This window comes from Panicum virgatum, chromosome 4N, assembly GCF_016808335.1.
Source record: "Panicum virgatum strain AP13 chromosome 4N, P.virgatum_v5, whole genome shotgun sequence".
Lineage (NCBI taxonomy): Eukaryota > Viridiplantae > Streptophyta > Magnoliopsida > Poales > Poaceae > Panicum > Panicum virgatum.
The window spans coordinates 4,331,596-4,352,929 of NC_053148.1; the positions used below are offsets into that span (position 1 = coordinate 4,331,596).

Consider the following 21,334-nt stretch of genomic DNA (forward strand, 5'->3'; position numbering starts at 1 on the left):
GCTCTGTTCAGTTTCAGGTTTCGTTTCCAAGTTTGTTCCTGCACAGCTGCACATATCAAATATCAACCGAGTTTTGACCTCATCACTAGGCTACCATATTTGCTCTGCGCATACCAACCGAGTTTTTGGATGAGGAAGAAAAGGGACATGAAACAAGTAGTTTTTCATGACACACTAGTGTGCTCTTGCTCTGCAATTTAAGCAGGATCATCTAATCATGTCGAAAACTTGATATGACCTGTAAAAACAGTTACATGTCTGTCCCTTCCTGCCCTGCAAATTCCGGGCTCCAAAAGAACGGCAAAAACTACCAACCTATGACTGAAACCACTTGAAACTAGTAAGTTCCACAGCACGATCACACGTCGTCTTCGTGGACTCCGGCGCGCGGCCGGCAGCGGCGGCCGGCGACGCCCTCGTTGGCGTCCACACAGGCGTCGATCCACTCGCTGTAGACGTCGACGGGCTCCGTCAGGGCGTTGGCCCTGGTGGCGTAGCTCTCCTGGCAGGTGCGGCACGACGCCCTGGCGAACCTGTGCTTCAGGTCGATGAAGCACCCGACGGCGTCGGGGAGGCCGCAGAACGGGCAGGCGAACTCCGTGTCCAGCTTCGGCGGCTTCTTGGGCGCCACCATCGACTTGGAGCTCCTCGACTTCCTCTACCCCATGGCCGGTGGTGGTAGCGCCGAAGCTGACCACGGATCTTGCGCCAGCGACGAAGCGAGTTTGCGGCAGGCGAGGTGGGGCAGGAGTGGATGCAACGGGCAGCGTTGGTTTGCGATGCAGAGGCGCCATGGGCGCGGTGGTGGCTATATATACGGACTGGAGCGGCACGGTAGGTCGGTAGCATCGGACTCGACGTGCGTGCGGTCGACGCTGCCGGAATCCAAGTCCGATGCTGCCATGCTAGTAGTTTTAAAAAGGGAAAATTCGATTCATGCCACCACAACTCCGTGAAATTGGGTGTCACGTTGAAAATCATGCCACTCAATGGCATGATTTTCAATATGAGATCCAATTTCAAGAAATTGGAGTGGCATGGATCCAACTGACCCTTTTAAAAATGCCGATACCATGAAGAAGTTAAAAAACCACCTCTTATTATTCTGATTGAAGGCATTCTTTTGGGGGGGGGGGGGGGGGGGGGAGGGGAATGTTAACATCAACAGAATCATCATGTATACAAGTATCGGTGTTAACACTAGCAATCCATGGGCAGCTGGGTTCATGCGATGGGATGGGGACACCCTCGCTAAGTTTAGCCGGCGCCGGGCGGTGGCTCAAGCAGGGCCCTTGTCCGCCTGTGCGAGTCCCGGCCCGTCCGGAGTCTTCTCCACGGCCGTGGCGTTGACACGGCGCCACGCACGCTGATCGAACTCTCTTTTTTTTAAGGAGAAAATCTCAGCTTTAATTGAAAGCAATAACCGAGTACATAGTCCAAACGACAAACAAAAGACTGGGGACACCAGTTTTACAGAAACTGAGCGAGAACAACTGCTCAAATAACAGCAACAGAAAACGACTAAATGAAGCCAATGTCTGACTGGGCCGAAGTTGTAGGAACAAAATTCATCGCCCAGGATTTGAGTCGTCCCAAAAGATCTTGGAGCTTGTCACGATCAGAAGCCTTCGACAACAGAGCCCAATGCTGCAAGAAACCAAGACCATTATGAAGTGGCTGAACACCATTGTTAGGAAAGGAGCCTTCAATGGCCATCTTGTTTCGGTTATTCCAGAGCGCCCAGGCAATGCCCGCGAACAGGAGCACTCCAAAGCGTTTGGGCAGTTTACACTTAGTCGGCACCCAAGAAAAACTCCAGTCCTCCCAAGAGTTTGGTCGCCCTGACCATCCTAATGCCTCACTAATACCAGCCCAAACAAATCTAGCAAGAGAGCACTGAAAGAAAATGTGGTTAGCTGTTTCCTTCTTTTGACAAAGACAGCAAAGATGGCTCCCTCGCCAACCTCTATGTTTTAGAGAAGTAGCATTATGCAATCTATTCTTGCTAATCTGCCAAATAAAGATCTTAATCTTTAGAGGAACCCTAATTCGCCAAAAGGATCCCGATTCCTTTAGAGTAACACCCCTGTTAGTGATGAAAGAATACAAAATTTTGGTAGAAAAGAGATTAGATTTATCCAAAGCCCACTGAATGTTATCCCTGCCATCTGTCAGGTTAATCTGATTTAGCAATAGAATAAGGTCGTCCAGGTTATGTTTCTCAGGAACAGAAAGACTTCTTCTAAAGGCAATGTTCCATTCTGTGCCATCCCAGTAGTCAATGACCTTAGCTTGGGGCTGGCTGCACATGCTGTAGAGATCTGGGTAGATGGTCTTCACAGGAACATCCCTAAGCCAGATGTCTTCCCAGAAGGAGATACTCTTACCGTCCTTCACTTGGTAAATGGCCCCCCATTTAAACAAGTGCTTAATCTTGTGCAGTCCTTGCCAAAATTGGGAGGTACCAGCACAAGGAGAAGTAAAGAAGGAGCCAGACTGAAGATACTTAGCTTTAATAAGTTGAAACCACAACTCATCTGCACCTTTGTGAATTTTCCAAATCCATTTGGCTAAGAGGCAATCATTCATGATCTTAGTATTGATCATACCCAGACCTCCTTGGTTTCTGGGTCTATAGATAGTATCCATTTTGGCCATGTGGTATTTAAATTCATCTCCAGCCCCTTGCCAGAAAAAATTACTCCTGATTTGATCCATCTCAGTATGAATAGTTTTTGGCAGCAGATAAAAACCCATGGTGTATATGGGAAGACTAGTTAGACAAGAGTTAGTTAGAACCAGCCTACCTCCTGAAGAGAGAGTTCTGCCCTTCCAAGGATCAAGTCTTTTCTTCATCTTATCAACAACACCAGAGAAGGCCTGAATTCCAAGCCTATGATCAGACAAAGGCAGACCCAAATATCTCATAGGCCAGTCACCCAACCTGCAATTCAGCATATTGGCTATTTGTTCTTTTTGCTCTTGTTCAACTCCAAAAACATATACATCACTTTTGTGGAAATTGATCTTGAGACCAGAGAGCCATTCGAAGCAATAAAGGATTAACTTGAGACTTAGAATTGAGTTATAGCGCCCATTAAGCATAATAACAGTGTCATCAGCATATTGGATGTGGGAAATCCCCCTGGAATTAACCAATCCAAGGTCCCAGCCAAGTGACCTTTTTCCACAGCCTTGTCCAGCATATTGCTAAGAGCATCAGCCACCAGATTGAAGAGAAGAGGGGAAAGAGGATCTCCCTGTCTCAAACCCCTATAAGTTCTAAAGAAGAACTAGCTCCTCTGCCCATTAACATTCACACAAACCCTTCCACCTTGGACGGTCTGCATTACCCAATCAGTCCATTGGCGAGGGAAACCTTTCCCCACCAAGACCTCCTCAAGGAAGTCCCACCTGACCTTATCATATGCCTTCTCAAAGTCAATTTTCAAGATAATTCCTTTTCTCTTGGATTGTTTTAGTTCATGGATAACTTCATGTAACACAAGCACACCTTCCAGAATATTTCTCCCTTTTACAAAGCTAGTCTGATTCTCTCCAATTAATTTCTGAGCAAGAGGAGAGATTCTGTTAGTGAGCACCTTGGTGATTTCCTTGTAATCCACATTCAAGAGGCAGATAGGTCTGTATTGCTTAATATTAGTGGCCTCTTTAAGTTTTGGAACTAAGGTTATCACACCATAGTTCAATCTTCTAATATCCAGCCTCCCATTGTGAAAGTCCTTGAATAAAGCCATAAAATCATTACTTAAGAAGGACCAGGAATTCTTGAAAAAGGAGGCACCAAAACCATTTGGGCCAGGAGCAGAGGTATTCTTCATGCCAAACACTGCCGACTTCACTTCTTCCAACTGAAAATCCTGAATTAAAGCAGCTTTTTCAGCTTCAGTAAGAGCTGGTCTATTAGACCAGAAGGAGAGAGTCTTAGGCTCCTCGAGGCACAGGTGCCAAAAAGTGATTTGTAGAAGTTAGTTATGTGAGAAACCAAATCCTCTTGTCTGGTTAGAGCACCCTGCTCACTTTTCAAACAGGAGATGAAATTTTCCCTTCTTCTTCCATTGGCAATTTTTTGGAAATAGTCAGTATTGGCATCACCTTGTAAGATCCATTTTTCTGAACATTTCTGCTGCCAAGCTATTTCATCCATTTGCAAGATGGATTCCAGCTTATCCTCCAAAGTATACCTTTCAGCCCATTCCATGGAGTCCAGAGATCTTTTCTTAGCCAGGTTATCTAAATCCAAAAGTTTTTCTTTTAAGATATTCCTTTCTTTCATCTGTTTCCCCATCTGTTTGATATTCCAACCTTTTAAAAACTGTCTCAAGAAGCACAGGCTACTATGCCAGGCATCCAAGCTGGTAATCTGTGGTGGTCTCCTATCATAACGAGAGGCAGCCCGTGGGGTCGCCCCGCCGGCGGTTCGTGAAGATGGCGGTGTGGTCCCTGACCACTATGCTCACAGTTGCCTTCTCGTATAAGGTGGCGGTAGTCATGCGGTTTCTGGTTCTTCAGGTGGCGGTGTGGACCATGACCATTGCAACCGTTCTCGGAGGCTTCTATGCCTTCTTCCTGCACCGGGAGGTAGAAGGGGACAAGGTCATAAAGAGGCAAGGCTATAATGGTTGATTCTTGATTCTGTTTTCTGGCTTCCAAGCTTTGTTTCAATTAAAAGCTTCCAAACTTTTACTGAGACCAATCTCAATGGAAGACCAATGTCAATGGAAGTGTCATAGAAGTGTCATGTGTATTAAATTTGTTGACATGACAGAGTCATTATGAAGAGAGATGTGGTGAGTTTTCACAGCTAGGGTAAAATTTCAGCGTATAAACCGCTCGTACCGGGCCGGGCCCAATCATATTGATGGCAAATGGAAAAAAATACAAAAAATCAGGTGCCAAAAAAATGGAGAACAACATAAAACCCAAGCATCAGCGCTAGGCAACAGGAAGGTCTATTATGGGTCCTCACAAGTTTCTTACACAATTCAACACTTGCGGTGCATATTAGGGCATCCCAACCCTTCATGTAGGACATTGTTATATAGGATTTTTGGCTTATATAGCACCATAATAAATGTGAGAGAGAAACTGGATCCCATGCAAGACTCAGTGTCAACACGTAAACCAATACGCTGGACACTATAAGTTTGCATTGGGAGAGAGGTGGTGTCTTCATAATAAATGAAGAACAAGTATGATAAGTGGAGAAAAGAGAGTGAGCTTAATAGTAATCTGTACCAAAACATTGTGAGTTGTAGAGTGCAGTTTCTAAAGGTGGTGTCTCGATGATATGGCAACATGGATACTATCTATAGTCACTATGGATTGGAATTGCCCCTAGTGATTAGAGGATGAGAATTTCAAATCCTACAAAAGCACATCCTATAACACACTATCTATGTGCAAGAGTATTTTCCCCGAACACAACGTGATTAATCCTGATTTGTTTGGACATTCAAGTTACTTCACCTAGCTCTCAGTTACCTACCTGATAGAAAACAAAAGGAGACATAGTTAGAAACCCATTTTTACAGTGTCAGTAAAGTCTCCTTTTATAACTCACTGAAAAATATTAAGCAATCATATCAAAATTTATACAAATTTAGGGTAAAAAACAGCATAGTTACATACTATGTAATGCAAATGTAATGCAGCATGTGAGTGCTAGGAAACGTGTGTCTGCCCGCCGCTAAGGCATCAAGGCCACCGGAACGAGATCGGACGGTGGTAGAAATTTGAGCCGACGTGGAACGCTTGAGCGAGTGTCGAGCCCAGGGGCTCTCATATATAGAAACTTTGCTCCCACTTGTCCCTCACCTTAGGGATAAAGTCAGGAGATAGGAGCCATCTATTGTCAAAATAGAAATATCTCGGCCTGGAAGCACCCTGCTCCCCAGTATCCAAGATAATGGGAGAGTGGTCAGATCCAATTCTTACTGGGCTCCAAGCAAAAGTCAGGGGGAACCTGTTCTCCCAGCTATCAGACATCAGGAACCTATCCAATGTGACCATTGTAGGAGAGAGTTGCTTGTTAGTCCAAGTAAACTTAGCTCCTCTCCTGGAAACTTCCCTTAGTTGATGAGCTCCAATGAAGCTGTTGAAATTCCTCATCAGAGGAATGTTATAATGCTCAAAGTTTTTCTCATCACAAGATCTAATCAGATTGAAGTCCCCTCCTAACAGAATGGGTAAGGTAGAATTGGAACAAAGAGAATCTAACTTATCCAGGAAGATAGGGGAAGAGTCATTATGAGCAGGGCCGTAAACAGTTACAAAATTCCACCTGAAGTTGGACCTTCTATCTCTGATAGTAGCCCTTATGCTGAAAAATCTGATCTCATGATCCACTACTTCCAGATGATCAATATTGACTCCCAATAAAATACTCCCAGATTTACCTTTAGCAGGTAACCAAAGCCAAGAGAAATTAATCCCACCTGCTAACTCATGAAGGTCATGATCAGAAAAATCATGTTTCATGGTTTCCTGAAGGCCAGCAATTTCAATTCTCTCCTTGAAGATATAGTCCCTTACTTGTCTTTTCCTGGCTTTCTTACCCAGACCCCTCACATTCCAAGAAAGGACTCTCATAAGGAGGATAAAGAGATAACCCCTGAAGGGGTAGCAGCTAAAGAACCTAGTTCTAGCTCCCTGCTAGAATTATCAATTCTCTCCAATCCTAGGCAGTGAGCATCCTCCTCCCCTGGAGGAATTTCCCTGTTTCTAAGATTAGCCAGGTAGGCTCTATACTGAGCTTGGGCAATATCTGCCCTAACAAGCTCTTCAGCTTTAATAGCAGTAAGGTTTTCTTCTATAAAACTATCAGCAATATCCAAGTCAAGTGCAATCTTCCTAAGAGATTCATTAGAATGATTATTTAAAATCGTAAAAGGGTTACTTGAAAGTTCATCTCTTTCCTGAGCCCTCCTTGCAGCCTTCTCAGCTATGGGCACCCCATCCCTAGGAACTCTTGAACTGGTTCTTGTGGCCACAACAACCCTCTGCTTGGCAGCCTTGGGTTTCTTCTTTCTGGAAGTGGACTTGACCCACTCCCCTCCTTCATCAGTGAGCTGGCCCTCTTGTGAATTTTCCTAAGTGTCTGGAACTTGGTCCTCTAAGATAACTAAACTTGGCCATTTGCTCTTGTCCATCCAGTATCCACCATCCTCATTATGAACCAGAATCTGTTGGGTAGAATGGGAGATACTATCTTCATGCCTTCTAGACTTGTGCAGATCACCATCCTGAGAGAGAACAGTCACATCTTCATGAACTTCAACTTTATTCAAGGTCTCCTCTTGTGAAAAAACTTGGGACATCTGACTCCCCTCCCCTAAGTCCTGCACCTGAGGGCTAACATGATTTAACATTTGAGTCCCTTCTCTTGGGCAGGTAGGCAAAAGATCTGTAGAAGTATCATATTCATGACCACTGTCCTGTCCTTGTGAGTTGACACTGTCATCAGCTTGGTTTTTGCCTATCTCTCCTTGAGCATCAACCAGCAGGGTATCATTTTCAAGACCAACATCCATGGGAGAGCCATCCCTTATAAGATCTTCCATGCTATCCTCTTGAGATTCATCCTCCTCTTGACTAGCATCCAGATTCTTGTCCAAGTTCTTATCAGATCCAGTTGTTGTACCTTTCTATTTATGATTTTGATTGTTACCATTGTTCTTGTCAGGGCCTTTTCTATCTCTTGGCACCCCAGAGCTAGGTCCATCCTTGGCTCTAAAAGAGTTTGCCTTTTCTTCCCAGAACTTAATGTCATAGCCTATCCCATTGAAGAAAATTTCTATCACTCCTTTCAGTTTAGCTGGGTCTCGGCAATTGACTCTGACTCACTGGTTCCTCTCTAAGTAAACTAAAGCTATCCACCTTGAGAGGTTCAGCAACTAAAGAAACAATCTCTTTAACCACTTCTTCCTTCCTGGCAAAGGCTGGAAGCCCATCAATCCTTAACCAAGTGGGATGGAGGATAGAAGAGGCAGCTGGGTCTATGTTGGTTTTGGAAATCTTGACTTTCAGACCATAGATTGCTAACCCCACTGTAGTCAACTTGGCAAAGGTATCTAAGGACATCTGATCAGGAAAGGTAGCACTGTATTCATTCCTATCAAGTTCTTTGACATGGTAATCCCAGTCTGACTTAATTAGATTCTTTAATTCCTTCTCCAACTTTTCCTCAGTAGCTTGCCCTTCAATGACAGAAATGAGCCCACCAAACTTAACAATTGGTTCCGCATCAGGAATTTCAATAGCATAAAACCCATTCCCAGGAATCCCAAATCCAAACATTCTGAGTTTCTTCTCATGCCTACCAGCACACTCAGCCGCCATATGACCAGGTCATTTACACTTATAGCAAATGGGATCATTGGTGCAGCCTAATTGGTGGTGTCCAACTTCAGTGCAACGGAAGCAGATAACTGAGCCAGTAGCTTTACCTTTAGGTTTATCACTTCTGGGATTTGGTGGAACTTTCGCTGCCTCAAGGGTTGGGTGATGATCTTCCTCCAGCGTCTGTCCCCCACGAAGGTCCCCTCCCATGGAGCCACGAGCGTTAGGCGGAGGAGCCCCTCTGTGATTGCTCCCCCGAGCAGATTGCAGGGGGGTTGGAGCCCGCAAATCCCTGTGTCGTCCTTCAGATCTCCAATCCCTCGATGGAGGCTCCCGATTCCCGCGTTGCAACTTGTGGCGAAGATCCTGCTCTCTGGGATTGTCCAACAAATCATCCTCCTCCATCCAATCCTCGAAGTCCGGGCGACGCTTACCAATCCTCTGCAGCGGCGGCGCCCTCCTCGCCATCGCTCCCTCCTTGAGAGCAGCCACGAACGGTTTGTTCAGCGGCGGTGGTGGACCAACTCGACGAACCCGCCGCGCAAGATGCCCAAGGCGGCGCACCTCCTCCTGGCGGGCTGGAAATCCAACCCCCTCCACTGCACTCGCCTTGGAGATCCAGAGCCAACTTGGGCCGCTAGGTCTCCACGAGTGGGAATGGATCGCCTCATGCGTAAGCCCAGCACTGTAGACCTTTGGGCCTTCGTCATCCTCCGAATTCGAATTCCCCACCCCACCATAGGATTCCCCCACCACCTCAAGCTGTTCTGCCATGGAGGACAGCTTGCTGCAACCAGGCGGAATCCTAGACAGGGCCGACTCCAAGCGGGAAGCCGCAAGCTCGAGATCATGGAGATCATTTCCCCCCAAACAGAGATGATTTGATTTCCTGAGCTAACCTCTCTCGCTCCATGCGCCGATCCCAAGCCGAGTTGCGGCTGAGCAGAGTTCGCCCTTGAACTCTGTTCAGCACCCCAAGGCCGAACCCTGAAGGTTGGAGCCGGTCTGGGTTCCTCACGACGCAACGGGGGAAACTCCTCCATGGGGATCCCACCGTGCGAGAGGGGAGCCTCCTGCCGAGAAGGCCCCGGCGGTGGAGCATTCCGGCGCAGAAGCGGCGGAGACCCCGGGGAAAAAAATGGGGTGCGCCCCTCGCGCACGGACGCCTCCGTGCGCACCCCCGCTCGATGGTCGCCACCCATCCCAGGTTCGCATCCGAGGGTCCTGCGCTGTTTCGATTCCTCCTCGGCTCGGCAACCGCGCAGGAGGCCCGCTCGGCTCCAATCGCTCGGCTTGGCTCCGCTCCAATCCAACGCCCGCTCGCTCGCCCGCTGCGGATCCCCTCGCCGGAGCCGCCGCGTCTCCCACTCCCGGCGGTGCCCCCGCTCCCACGCGCCCGAGCCGTCTTCCCCGTTACCTGCCACTTCTGCCTCCCCGCCGGCCGCCCTCCCGTCGACCACGGCCGACTCCGCCGGACGGCGCCTCCTCCCCTCCCGGCGTCTCGGCCCCGCGTCGCTCGTGGCCGCGTCCCGGCCAGCCACCGCTGGCCCGCCCGCGGCTGGGAGCGGATGCTGCTGGCTCCCCATCCAGCCGCTCTCCCCGTCCGTGGCCTCTGTTTGCTGCCTCTGTTTAGTACCTCTGTTTGCTGAATTGGCCAGGTCGATTGATGTGGTTCCAAGTTTAGGAACCATGGTACAAATTCCGATTAACTCAGTAGCCAGTAAATTCCAAAGTGGTTTCATACTGATATTCTTCATAAAGTCTATTGATGTTGACATACTTTTCTCTTTTCATTACATGGTTTGCAGGAGAGAATTTTGTTCACAGTGATAGGACATGGTGATTTTGATGACTCACCTGATCTTATTCTGACAGAAGATTTCAGTGGTGTGAATAATGCTGGTATGGGAGACTTAACACGTGAGTAGTTTGTGTTTTTTGTTTATTAGAATTGTTTTGAGAGCAAATTATTGTGACACACTACATTTCATCATGTCCAACTCCAAAGAGGCACCTTTATAATCCCAAATTGTCAACTCATCTCTGTCAATATAATGGAGTCTGAAACTGCATTTACTAATTTGAGTTTGAGTGTTCCTCATCGACAGTAATGCATATTCAGAAGAATATGATGTTTAGAAATATAAATTTTGAATGGCCATTTCAGTTTTCTCTGTTTTCCGGTATCCTGATTTCACAATATTTTATATAGTCATCATTCACCATGACACTTCTCATGCAGGAGTTTCCTTCGTAAGGAGGTCAAAATGGAGTGAGTGGTTTTTGGATACATGGTGGAACCAGACTTCATTTATACAGTTTGGTTCCACAAAAAGTGGAGATAATGCAGCACTCAAGCATCTAATTGATCACCTATCAGCTGAAGAAATGCAAGCGCATGTTCGAATAGCAAAAATGCAGTGCCTCTTCAATTCCTACTCTTGGGTCCTCACATGGAAGTCAGGTTGGCCAATTAACTGATTGTCTCTGTTTGCAACTGGTAGATGGACAGGGCTTCGATTCTTGGAGACGCAATTGAGTACCTGAAGGTGTAACTTCCCAGAAGTCATCGGAGGAAGACAAGGCAGAGGCAAGTTTTGAGCCATCAAAATCAATGCTTCTCCTGGGAATCCATAGGAGGAAAATGAGGAGAGTGTCAAGCCATCGGATAATGTTGTTACTCTAGAGAAGCTATTGGAAGAAGATGGGGCAAGCATGGAGCCATCGGAAGACAATGATGCTCTTGAGGAACCAAACGAAGAAGAAAAGGCGATTCACAAGCTGTCTGAGGACAAAGTAGCCCTTGTTCAACGTTACGACTGCAAATTGTGGCTAGTTATTTATATGTAGTTAAATTTTGCATGATTCATCACTGCAGACATGATAAGGCAGGCTGACAATCTGATGTATATAGTGTAGGGCTCAAATTGTACAATGTATGGATGTATTACAAAAGAGATATTATTCTAAAATAAATATGATTGTTCTTCAACATATTTGTCGTTCAGTTTGTATACAATGACAGGTTTCTATTTTGGTTGATTCAATTTAAGACCCAAGAACATTGCAAGGGATATGAATAATATTGTTCACTCAAATGGATGACAAGTTCAAAATGGGGTATCCTATATAACAGAAATGTCATATTTCCATACAAATTACATTGAACATGTGAAGAAAAAATGGCAGATCCATTATAACAAAGAACAGTGCAAGACATGAGATGTTGCATCAGGATTCACATTATTTCAGAAACTGTCGAACTGATAAAAAATGACAGGTTCCTTAACATCAAAAGGAGCACAGTTATACTTCCAACATATTCAACATATCCCCGTCCGTGGCCTCTGTTTTTTACCTCATTAGGTATTTCATTGTCCATTGACCCAATCTGTCTTATTGGTTGTTCCTCTTCTCCACCATCGCCACCAACAACAACAATTTGCAGTGAACGTGGATCCTCCATGAAAGCAGAAGATGCAATGTCTTTAGGGCCTCGAACACCATCCATGGAGGATGCTCGTTGATCCATGGAAGCGACGGTGAGAGGTATACTTGATATCTCCTGCATAATAGCAAAATCAACTAAATCATTGACAGATGGAGTGCTAAAGCAAATGAAATTAGCAAATGATGATCGGGGTGCAGCCCATTGAACTTAATCATTCACAGATGGAGTTCCACCTATATGCAATAAAAATACCAGTTTAGATTATACTAGTTACCTATGCTAAATTATACTAGTCTAGCATGAATGCATCCAGAAAATTATACTAGTCTAGCATGAATGCAAAGGAGATGTGTGCTCAAGATGCATACAATCGAACTGGGATTCGTGGCCTACCTCGCCGCAACGGACAGGTGGACGATCCCACAAGCAAAGTTCTACGTTGATCGCAAATGAAGTTGTCGTGCTGCCACACGATCACCGGCCGGTAGGGCTTCGCGGCAACACCCTTCCGCCCCGACCGCGGCGACGTCAACCTTCCTGGATGGCTGCTGTACGTTGCTGACGGCCGCCGCAGCCTTGCGTCCTCCTCCTCCTGCCATCCGCTTCTGGGCGCGCCTGCACTACGGTGGCCTACGCGGCAGCTAGGGCTCCGGTGCCGCCTACCGTACGAGATGAGTCCACGAGGAACTTCTGTCGCACGATCGCTCAATTGATGCGGGAGCCGAGGTCGCGTCGTCGCAAATTGAGCCAAGAACGCCGATAGGGGGTGCGCGTGAAAGCCGATCTGAGGGAGCCGAGCCGCGTTTGTGTGAAGGCCGAGCCGTTCAGCGCGCTCACCGTTGGATTGGAGATCGACCGCATTGTGGTAGGGTGCGCACGGGAGCGTCCGTGCGCGAGGGGCGCACCCCATTTTTTTCCGACCCCGGGGAGCAGCGGAACCGGGGAGAGGCAGCGGAAGGAGAACCACCTCCGTACATCCCACCCCTGACTGCTAAAGTTTCTTTCGATCACAGCTAACTTGATTGTGACCGCCTGCATTTGTTTGACAGTATCGCTGATCAAACTCTCGTCGGCAATCGAGATGTCGCCACGAATAAGGTGTTGGTGGTGCGCCCCCAACCGGCGAGCAGCGCTGGAATGCGGCGGCGCTCTGGCGAGGAGCTACATGTTAGGTTTGATCTCGGGACGGACTCAGCTCAATGGCAGAGTCCGACTCGGTCACCCCCTCGCGCTCTGATTGGGGGGCGCTCAACCCACTATGGTTGGCGGGGCCCGTCACACTGCGCTATAAAAAGAAGGTGGCACGCCTAAGTTCGCCGTGCTCCCCAAAACCCTAACCGATCTAGAGGGTGCGCAGCCAGTGACGGAAAGAACCCCGCCGACATCCCTGGAGTCGTCTGCACTGCCGCCGCCGTCACTTCTGCCCCGCCGTCGCCGCCACCGTCCTCGACGCCGCCGCGCCGTCCTCGACATCTCTGCACCACTCGTCGCCGCCTTTGAGTGGATCTTCATCACCGAACCCGAGATGGCTAGCTCGAGCTCCTCCTCTGGTGGTGGCGAAGGTCCTCTACCCTCTGTCTCTCTCTCTCTGTGTGTGTACTCTCTGTTGTAGATCTAGGACTCTCTTGTACTTATGTAAAGGAAAAGAGAAAGAAACTCCACTGATCTATGTTCTAGAGATCTTAAAGTCTAACAATGGTATCAGTTGCCTTGCTAGAGCATAGATCCAGTAGGGGAAAAGAATGATTCAACGACGAATTGAAAGAAATAGAGGCAAATCGATCTCGGATTGAAAAAGGCCAAATGAAAAGACAAACCCTAACCCTAGATGAAAAAAGGGGTCGGTGGCTACTCACTTGTCTCCCGCCGTACCCGTCACCGCCGTAGCGCGGGAAAGATCCGTGCCGCCGCTCGCCGGGGCGCGGCACACAGACTGGAGCCGCCGCTCGCGGCCGGGATGCCGGGTGCTTGCGTGCTGGCTTGGGCACCGCTGCAAAGCCGCTCGACGGTGGCGCCCTCGCGCAAAGGCGAAGGCGCTCGCCGGCGAGGGGATCCGCGACGGCGCTGTCGTCCTCCTTCCTGGTCGCCATCGCCGGCCATTTCCTCCGCCCAGTAGCCGCCACCGCTACGCATGAGAGAGAGGGGAGGAGAGGGTAATGAACTAGGGTTTTCGGGGGTGAGTCGTCGGGTGCCGTTTTGATCTCGCGAAAAGAACGGGGGGCCGTCCAATCGGATTCAATGGCCACGAAAGAGAACTCAAGTTGAATCGTCGAAATTATGGCACTGTCGTTTATGCCATATTTCGAGGGAGAGAATTGAAAGATTAGTAAAGAATGAAATTCTTCCTCCACTAGAGTTCTCTGATGTTGAACAATGCATAGAATGCATTAAAGGAAAGTTTGTAAAGCAAATTAAAAAGGGTGCCAAACGAAGCGCATGAATTTTAGAGATAATCCACACAAACATTTGTGGCCCTTTTCCTGTGCGAAGTGTGGATGGTTGTGACTCGTTCATAACATTCACAGATGATTACTCCCGTTTTGGATACATTTATCCAATTAAAGAAAGATCAGAGGCATTGGATAAATTTAAGATATTCATAGCTAAAGTTGAAAATCAGCATGATAAAAGAATTAAAATAGTAAGATCCGATCGTGGGGGGAGTACTACGGTCGGCATATCTCGTATGGACAAGTTACTGGACCTTTTGCGAGGTTTCTACAGAAAAATGGAATAGTCGCCCAGTATTCCACACCGGGCGAGCCTTAGCAGAATGGAGTGGCTGAAAGGCGTAACCGTACACTGATGGATATGGTGCGCAGTATGATGAGTTACTCCACCTTGCCATTGAGTTTGTGGATGAAGGCGTTAAAAACCGCCATCCATATTCTCAACAGAGTGCCAAGTAAGTCGGTGCCCAAAACACCGTACGAGCTGTGGATAGGAAGAGTACCCTCACTAAATCACCTGCGTGTGTGGGGGAGCCTGGCTGAGGCTAAAGCATTTAACCCAAATATTGGGAAACTGGATCCCAAGACAGTGAGTTGCCATTTCATTGGCTATCCAGAAAAGTCAAAAAGTTTTTATTTCTACTGCCCAGACAGACACACAAAGTTTGTAGAAACTAGACACACGGTTTTCCTAGAGGAAGAAATGGTAAGGGGGAGCATGGTAGCTCAAGAAATTGATCTTGAGGAGAAGCGGGTGTGTGTGCCTACTCCGATGATTGAGGAGCCGTTTTTCTCACTACCTGTTGCTGCTGCACCGACAATACCTGATATTGTGATGCCAGCACCTACTGCTGCATCGACAATACCTGATATTGTGATGCCAACACCTGTTGTGAGTTGTCCAGCTGTGGCAACAAATGATAATAGGGAACCTGTCCTTCAAGATCCAACAGAACCAATTGCCACAGATGAGGGGGAGCCACAACAGCCCTAAGAGGATAATGTGCCACAAGTTGAGGTACAAAATGTACCAGAAGTCGAGGCCCCTAGAAGGTCTCAAAGAGAAAGAAAGCCAGCTATTTCTAGCGACTATGAAATATATGATACAGAAGAGGTTTATACGGAGGGTGATTCCACTTCATATGAAGAAGCCATGAGAAGTGTTCACTCATCTAAATGGCTGGAAGCTATGGAGGATGAGATGAAATCGATGAATTCCAATGGTGTTTGGGATTTAGAGGATATTTCTAAAGGGGCCAAAACAATAGGATGTAAATGGGTTTACAAGATTAAACGTGACTCCAAAGGAAATGTAGAAAGATTTAAAGCACGACTCGTGGCAAAGGGTTTTACGCAAAGGGAAGGGATAGATTATAACGAAACTTTTTCTCCGGTTTCGTGTAAAGATTCCTTCAGAATTATAATGGCATTGGTGGCACATTATGGCTTAGAGTTACATCAGATGGATGTAAAGACGGCATTTCTTAACGGAGATCTGTATGAAAGTGTTTACATGGCACAACCAAAAGATTTTGTCATGGAAGGAAAAGAGCGTATGGGATGTCGCCTAAGGAAATCCATTTATGGATTAAAGCAAGCCTCTAGGCTGTGGTATTTAAAGTTTGATGAAACCATAAGGAAATTTAGGTTTAAAGAGAATAATGAGGACAATTATATTTATGCAAAGTTTAAAAGTGGAAATTTTATTTTCCTTATCTTGTACGTGGACGACATTTTACTTGCTAGCAGTGATGTCGGTCTGCTACTGGAGACAAAGAAATTTATTTCCTCAAATTTCGATATGAAAGATTTCGGTGAAGCTTCATTCGTTCTGGGAATTAAAATTCATCGAGATAGAAGAAAGGGGTATTAGGATTGTCACAGAAGGCTTACTTGGAAAAAGTTCTAAAGAAATACAGTATGCATGCATGTAAGCCTTCACCTGCTCCTATAGTCAAGGGTGATAGATTTGGAAAATTTCAATGTCCCAGGAACCAATATAAGATCGATCAAATGAAAGTGGTTCCATATGCTTCAGCTGTCGGAAGCCTGCAGTATGCTCAGTGTGTACACGTCCTGACTTGGCATTTGCTACCGGGATACTTGGCAGATATCAAAGTAATCCAGGACAGGCACACTGGATAATGGTAAAGAAAACTTTACGCTATGTGCAAGGCACAAAAGGCCTCATGTTAACGTATAGAAGATATGACACCCTAGATATAGAAGGGTACTCAGATGTGGACTTTGCGGGAGACATAGATGATCGAAAGTCCACGTCCGGTTATGTTTTTACTCTCGCTGGAGGAGCTATATCGTGAAAAAGCTCCAAACAAAGTGTCACAGCATCATCAACGATGTATGCACAATTTGTTGCATGTTATGAGCCCTCGGGGCAGGTAGAATGGTTAAAGAAATTCATACCCGATTTAAGAGTGGTAGACAGCATTCAAAGACCACTCAGAATGTACTGCGACAATGAACCCACAGTGGTCTATGCTCACAACAATAAGTCAAGTGGTGCGGCCAAACACATTGACATAAAAGTTTTATGTTGTGAAAGAGAAAATCCAAGATCACTCCATTACTCTTGAGCATATAAGCACAAAGAAAATGCTTGCGGATCCGCTCACAAAAGGCTTACCACCTAGCGTGTTTGGTGAACACGTAGCCGGCATGGGTTTAAGGGAAATCCTGTGATTCCTGGATAATAAAAGGGCCCAAAGGTTAAAGAATTGTTTCAGAACATTGAAGTGTATGGTAGCTGTTGAATCTATTGGCAATTGACCGTGACGATGAGGTATGCTCTATGCGCTAATCTGTGATGGAACGAGTAAAGTTAAAAGTGTTAAAGATAAAGTGTAAAGTTGAAAAAAAAAGTAGAGATCAAGGGGGAGAATGTTAGGTTTGATCTCAGGACGGACTCAGCTCAACGGCAGAGTCCGACTCGGTCTCCCCCCTCGCGCCCTGATCGGGGGCGTCCAACCCACTATGGTTGGCGGGCCCCGTCACATTGCGCTATAAAAAGAAGGTGGGGCCGCAGGGGGCACGCACGCCTAAGTTTGCCGTGCTCCCCAAAACCCACCAACAAAACTCTAACCGATCTAGAGGGTGTGCAGCCAGTGACGGGAAGAACCCCGCCGACATCCCTGGAGTCGTCTGCACCACCGCCGCCGTCACTTCTGCCCCGCCGTCGCCGCCACCGTCCTCGACGCCATCGCGCCGGCCTCGATGTCTCTGCACCACTTGTCGCCGCCTTAGAGCGGATCTTCATCACCGAACCCGAGATGACCGGCTCGAGCCCCTCCTCTGGTGGCGGCGAAGGTCCTCTACCCTCTCTCTCTGTGTGTACTCTCTGTTGTAGATCTAAGACTCTCTTGTACTTATGTAATGGAAAAGTGAAAGAAACTCCACTTATCTATGTTCTAGGGATCTTAAAGTCTAACACTGCATGCCCATGTCTGCGGTGGACGGTATCTGAAATACCGTCCGCCCCCTGGGTTGCCGACAGCCGTCCGATCAGACACCTGTGGCCTGGATTTCGTAGGGCAGTGACGCAACGGCGCAGCGGCAGCGGAGCTCGACGGCGACGACCGCTCTGCTCGACGACGCACAACGGCGCCTGGTTTCGATCGCCCCGTTCTGTCTTGACACCGACACACCACACTGGTTCCAAAGATCCTCGGGTGAGCAGCCGCGCATGCTCGCGGCGCCCCCGGCCACCGTGCACCCTCAGACATCTGGTGACGCCGTCGCCCGGCCGTAACTTGATGGTGGAGCCGCGGCCTCGGCTCACGGAAGGCGGAGAGCCACGCGCCGTGCAGTGTCCGCGAGCGAACGCCTACCTTCGCTGCCTGCCGCGACGTCGACGGCGGCCATGTTGTGCTCACTTGATCAGCGGCGGCATGCGCTCCGTGAGTCTCTGCCGATGGCGCGGCCGGTGACGTTGTCGCCCTGCAGGGTCTCGAGCAGCGCCCGGAACGCGGCCGTGCTCCGTCGAGCCGATGGGCGAAGCAGAGGCGGCGCGCCGGCGCCCATGCCTAGGCAGGGGGTGGACGGTATTTCAAATAGCGTCCACCCGGGTCCCTGGCAGCCGTCGGATCGCGCTCGTGTGGCTTGGATCTGGCAGAGTAGCGATCGGACTCGTTCGTCTTCTCGGTCAGGAGCCGGAGGGCGGCGGTGGTCTGCTGGTCTGAGCACCGGTGGTGCGCGCGATTCGCGAGAGCGTGGCGCAGCGGCGGATGTCCACCGTCCACGGCGACGGCTCTGCTCGAGGACGCCGGAACTCTCGCCGCCGCTCCCTCCGATGGCAGCTCGCTTTTGGTGGCGCTTTCAAACGCCGCGCCACAGTGGCAGGAAGAACTCGAGCCGGTGTGGGGCGTGGAACGCGGCCGGTGAACGGCGCGCGCCCCGCCAGCGTCTCCTAAGTCCTCGAGCACGCATAGTCGCATACCATGAAGGCGACGTCGACGGCGTCGCGGCGGGAGGTCACCGCTCGATCGGTGCTGAAGAAGACCTGCGTGCCGGTGCGCTCGACCTGCGCGACCAGGACGTTCGACAACCTCAACGGCTGCGGCGTCGTCGGCGTTGCGGGCGCCCGGCCGGGGAATCTGTGGTGGCCGGCGTTCCCCTGAGCTCGTTGCTCGATGGTGGCGTTGTACGACGCGCGACGCCCGCGCGTGCGTCACCGCGGCCTTGAGCAGAGAGCGCCAGAGCGGCCTTGGGCAGAGCCTTGTGTAAACGACTCGTTCCTCGGGACGCACGGCCTCGGCCTCTATGGCTGCGGCGTCGACGGCGTCGCGGACGCATGGACGGGGCATGGGCGCACGGCGGCCGTCGGCGGGCGGCGTGCCGTGCCCCTAAGGACGGTGATCGATTATCGTCGCTGATGAACTACGTATCTATTGGTAATTGATCGCTTATGAAGAAGACTCGATCAGTTTTCTCTAAAAAAACAATGGCTGCAGCTGCATATCTCCAATTCAAAATTTCTAGCAAGACGCTGGCGAGCTAACTTTGCAGTAACTGACAGACAGCAACTAGCTTTGAAACTGACATCTGTGCTCAGCAATTTTCAAAAACTGACATCTGTGCTCAGCAATTCAAATTTCAAAATTTCAAGCAAGACGAAAGAATTGGAAGGAATAAAAAAAACAAGAGTAAAAGTCTGTTCATTGGACATCAATTATCGTCCGTGTACGATTCAAAAACGGGCATTTTCGACCACCCAATTGTCAAACATTACGAATTTTGCCATTCGGCTATTAGAAGGTTCGACAAATTGTAGCTAGCCACATTTATACATGCGATGCGACACCGTACTACATCTCTAGAACAGTAAGTAATCTTCCACTCGGTAAGGTTTAGAGCTAACCAGCTGCAGAAAAAACATAGTAGGCCTCATTCTCGATAGTTTGCCTCACCATCGTAGCATCAGTTTCCATTCCAGCCTGAACTCACTGCAGAAAAGCACCTGCGATCTTTGCCGCATAATCTCTTGCACAAAACCCCCCGACCCCGTACTGATTCTAGCATCAAAAGTAGTGTCGGTTTCCATCTTTATCGCTTCTCCCCGGAGGTTTGAACATCGATTTCGTGGCTGCATTTAGGTGTTGAAAAGCAATTGCTACAGAGCTATCTATTCTGCTCAATGAGGAGGAGAATGCAACCATGGGCGGAGCTAGTGGTATGCGCCTGTATTCCTTGGCATACCCAAGATTTGGAAGGAAATACTAGTAAAGATATATAGATGCATCTCCAAGAGTCTTTTTAAAACACACTATCTAAATTATCATTTGAGGAGTCTTCTACATCAAAGTTGTTTTCTATATGTTTTCACTCTCCAACAGCTTTTATATATCTTGTGTACACTCTAGAAAGCCATTTTCGTTATCTATCTTTAGTTAGCAAGAAATACAGAACATGGCATGACTACATTTGGATAACCACTTAGAGAAACTATTGTAGGGTATTTTTCCATCAAAATCTCTATTCCTAGCAATGAGAGGAAAGATATAGAGAGTCTCTTGGAGTGCTCTTATACTGTCAAATATGATTCATTAGCTCAATACACCAAAGCTCACGAACCAAGCCTAGAAATGCAGAAACTTATGTCCCTCATGTGATCTCAACGCTGCGGAGTACTGCTCGTGTCCTGCTATGCGAGTCGCGTCCAGTCGGTGCTCGGTGCTCGACGGGACGGTGGCTCTCCGCTCGGATGCTCCCCCACTCTAGTGATCGGCAACCGGAGACCTGACGGCCTCACGACCTCATGTCCTCGCCCACATGGGCCATGGCTTGTGTCCTCTCCTACTAGCGCGAGTTGCGAAGAATAGAAGGTGCCTACCACCAGCCCACCGGGCACCGGCAGCCAAGACAATGACGTCCATGGCCCTCCTCTGACCGGTGGCCCTCTCGGACCACTGTTCTGCAATATTGTTTAATTATTCATGTTTAGAATTTAAATTTTGGTTACTATTATGGATTTGTTATGATCATTATAACTTATCGTCCATTATATTGTGTATTTGTTTTGAAACTTGGCATACCCAGCCGCAAATTCCTGGCTCCGCCACTGAATGCAACACAAGCATCCCTGAGGCATTGGCAACCTCAGTTGCATGCAGGTGCTCGAGCTCGCAGAAGGCGTCGTAATGGCATCCGTGAGCCGGCGCCGGGCGGCGGCTCAAGCAGAGACCTTGTCCGCCGGTGCGGGTCCGGGCCCGTCCAGCTCCCCGGACGCGGTGTCGACGGCGTCGCGCGCGCTGATCGAACCCTCGTCGGAAGCAAATGCGCACGGCGACGTCCTCGGCCGCGAACGGCATCGCGGAGAGCTCCGAGATTTTTCGGGCGCCGCCTCGATCGTGCTGTCTTGGTTGACGTCGCCGTGGATGCTGGTGAACGAGCCAGGTGGCGGGGTCGGAGCACCGAGATCTCACCGCGGATAACTTGCGCGTGCATCCGGCGAGCAGCGCTGGGAACGCGGCGGCGCTCTGGCGACGATCGCCCTGCTCGAGGACGCGCCGGCGTCGCACGGGGCCGCGCCGGTTCCGATCGCCCAGTGCTGTCTGCC

At 48.7% G+C, this 21,334-nt stretch overlaps 1 protein-coding gene, 2 long non-coding RNA genes and 1 pseudogene across 5 annotated transcripts; 1 reads left to right on the forward strand and 3 right to left on the reverse strand.

The window, feature by feature from the left end:
* Window positions 1-196: 196 nt before the first annotated feature.
* LOC120668878 lies at window positions 197-667 on the reverse strand (annotated as a pseudogene).
* A 713-nt stretch (window positions 668-1,380) lies between these two features.
* Window positions 1,381-9,234, reverse strand: LOC120669992. Of its 2 annotated transcripts, none has more exons than XR_005672990.1 (2): window positions 6,920-9,234; window positions 1,381-1,647 (listed from the first exon to the last, which is right to left on the reverse strand). XR_005672990.1 is itself a non-coding variant. In XM_039949937.1 (2 exons), the coding sequence occupies exons 1-2, from the start codon at window positions 9,133-9,135 to the stop codon at window positions 1,619-1,621; spliced, it is 696 nt and encodes a 231-aa protein (XP_039805871.1). In that variant the 5' UTR covers window positions 9,136-9,197; the 3' UTR covers window positions 1,381-1,618. The 2 variants fall into 2 exon arrangements, 1 of the variants encoding a protein (XP_039805871.1); XM_039949937.1 differs by having other exon boundaries at window positions 8,469-9,197.
* Window positions 9,235-9,874: 640 nt separating this feature from the next.
* LOC120670502 lies at window positions 9,875-11,355 on the forward strand. 2 transcript variants are annotated; one of them, XR_005673220.1, is made up of 3 exons: window positions 9,875-10,281; window positions 10,604-10,781; window positions 10,866-11,355. It is a non-coding gene; the product is annotated as an uncharacterized LOC120670502 (long non-coding RNA). The 2 variants fall into 2 exon arrangements; XR_005673219.1 differs by having other exon boundaries at window positions 10,604-11,355.
* A 178-nt stretch (window positions 11,356-11,533) lies between these two features.
* Window positions 11,534-12,391, reverse strand: LOC120668587. The gene is made up of 2 exons (XR_005672484.1): window positions 12,206-12,391; window positions 11,534-11,926 (listed from the first exon to the last, which is right to left on the reverse strand). It is a non-coding gene; the product is annotated as an uncharacterized LOC120668587 (long non-coding RNA).
* Window positions 12,392-21,334: the final 8,943 nt, after the last annotated feature.

What these genes read in the sequence shown, in the direction of transcription:
- LOC120669992 (XM_039949937.1), bottom strand. Translation starts at nt 9,135, where the DNA reads ATGGCAGAACAGCTTGAGGTGGTGGGGGAATCCTATGGTGGGGTGGGG. An exon ending in CAGAAGTGATAAACCTAAAG is followed by an intron (nt 1,648 to 8,468) that starts GTAAAGCTACTG and finishes GGTTTCTTGCAG; the next exon opens with CATTGGGCTCTGTTGTCGAA.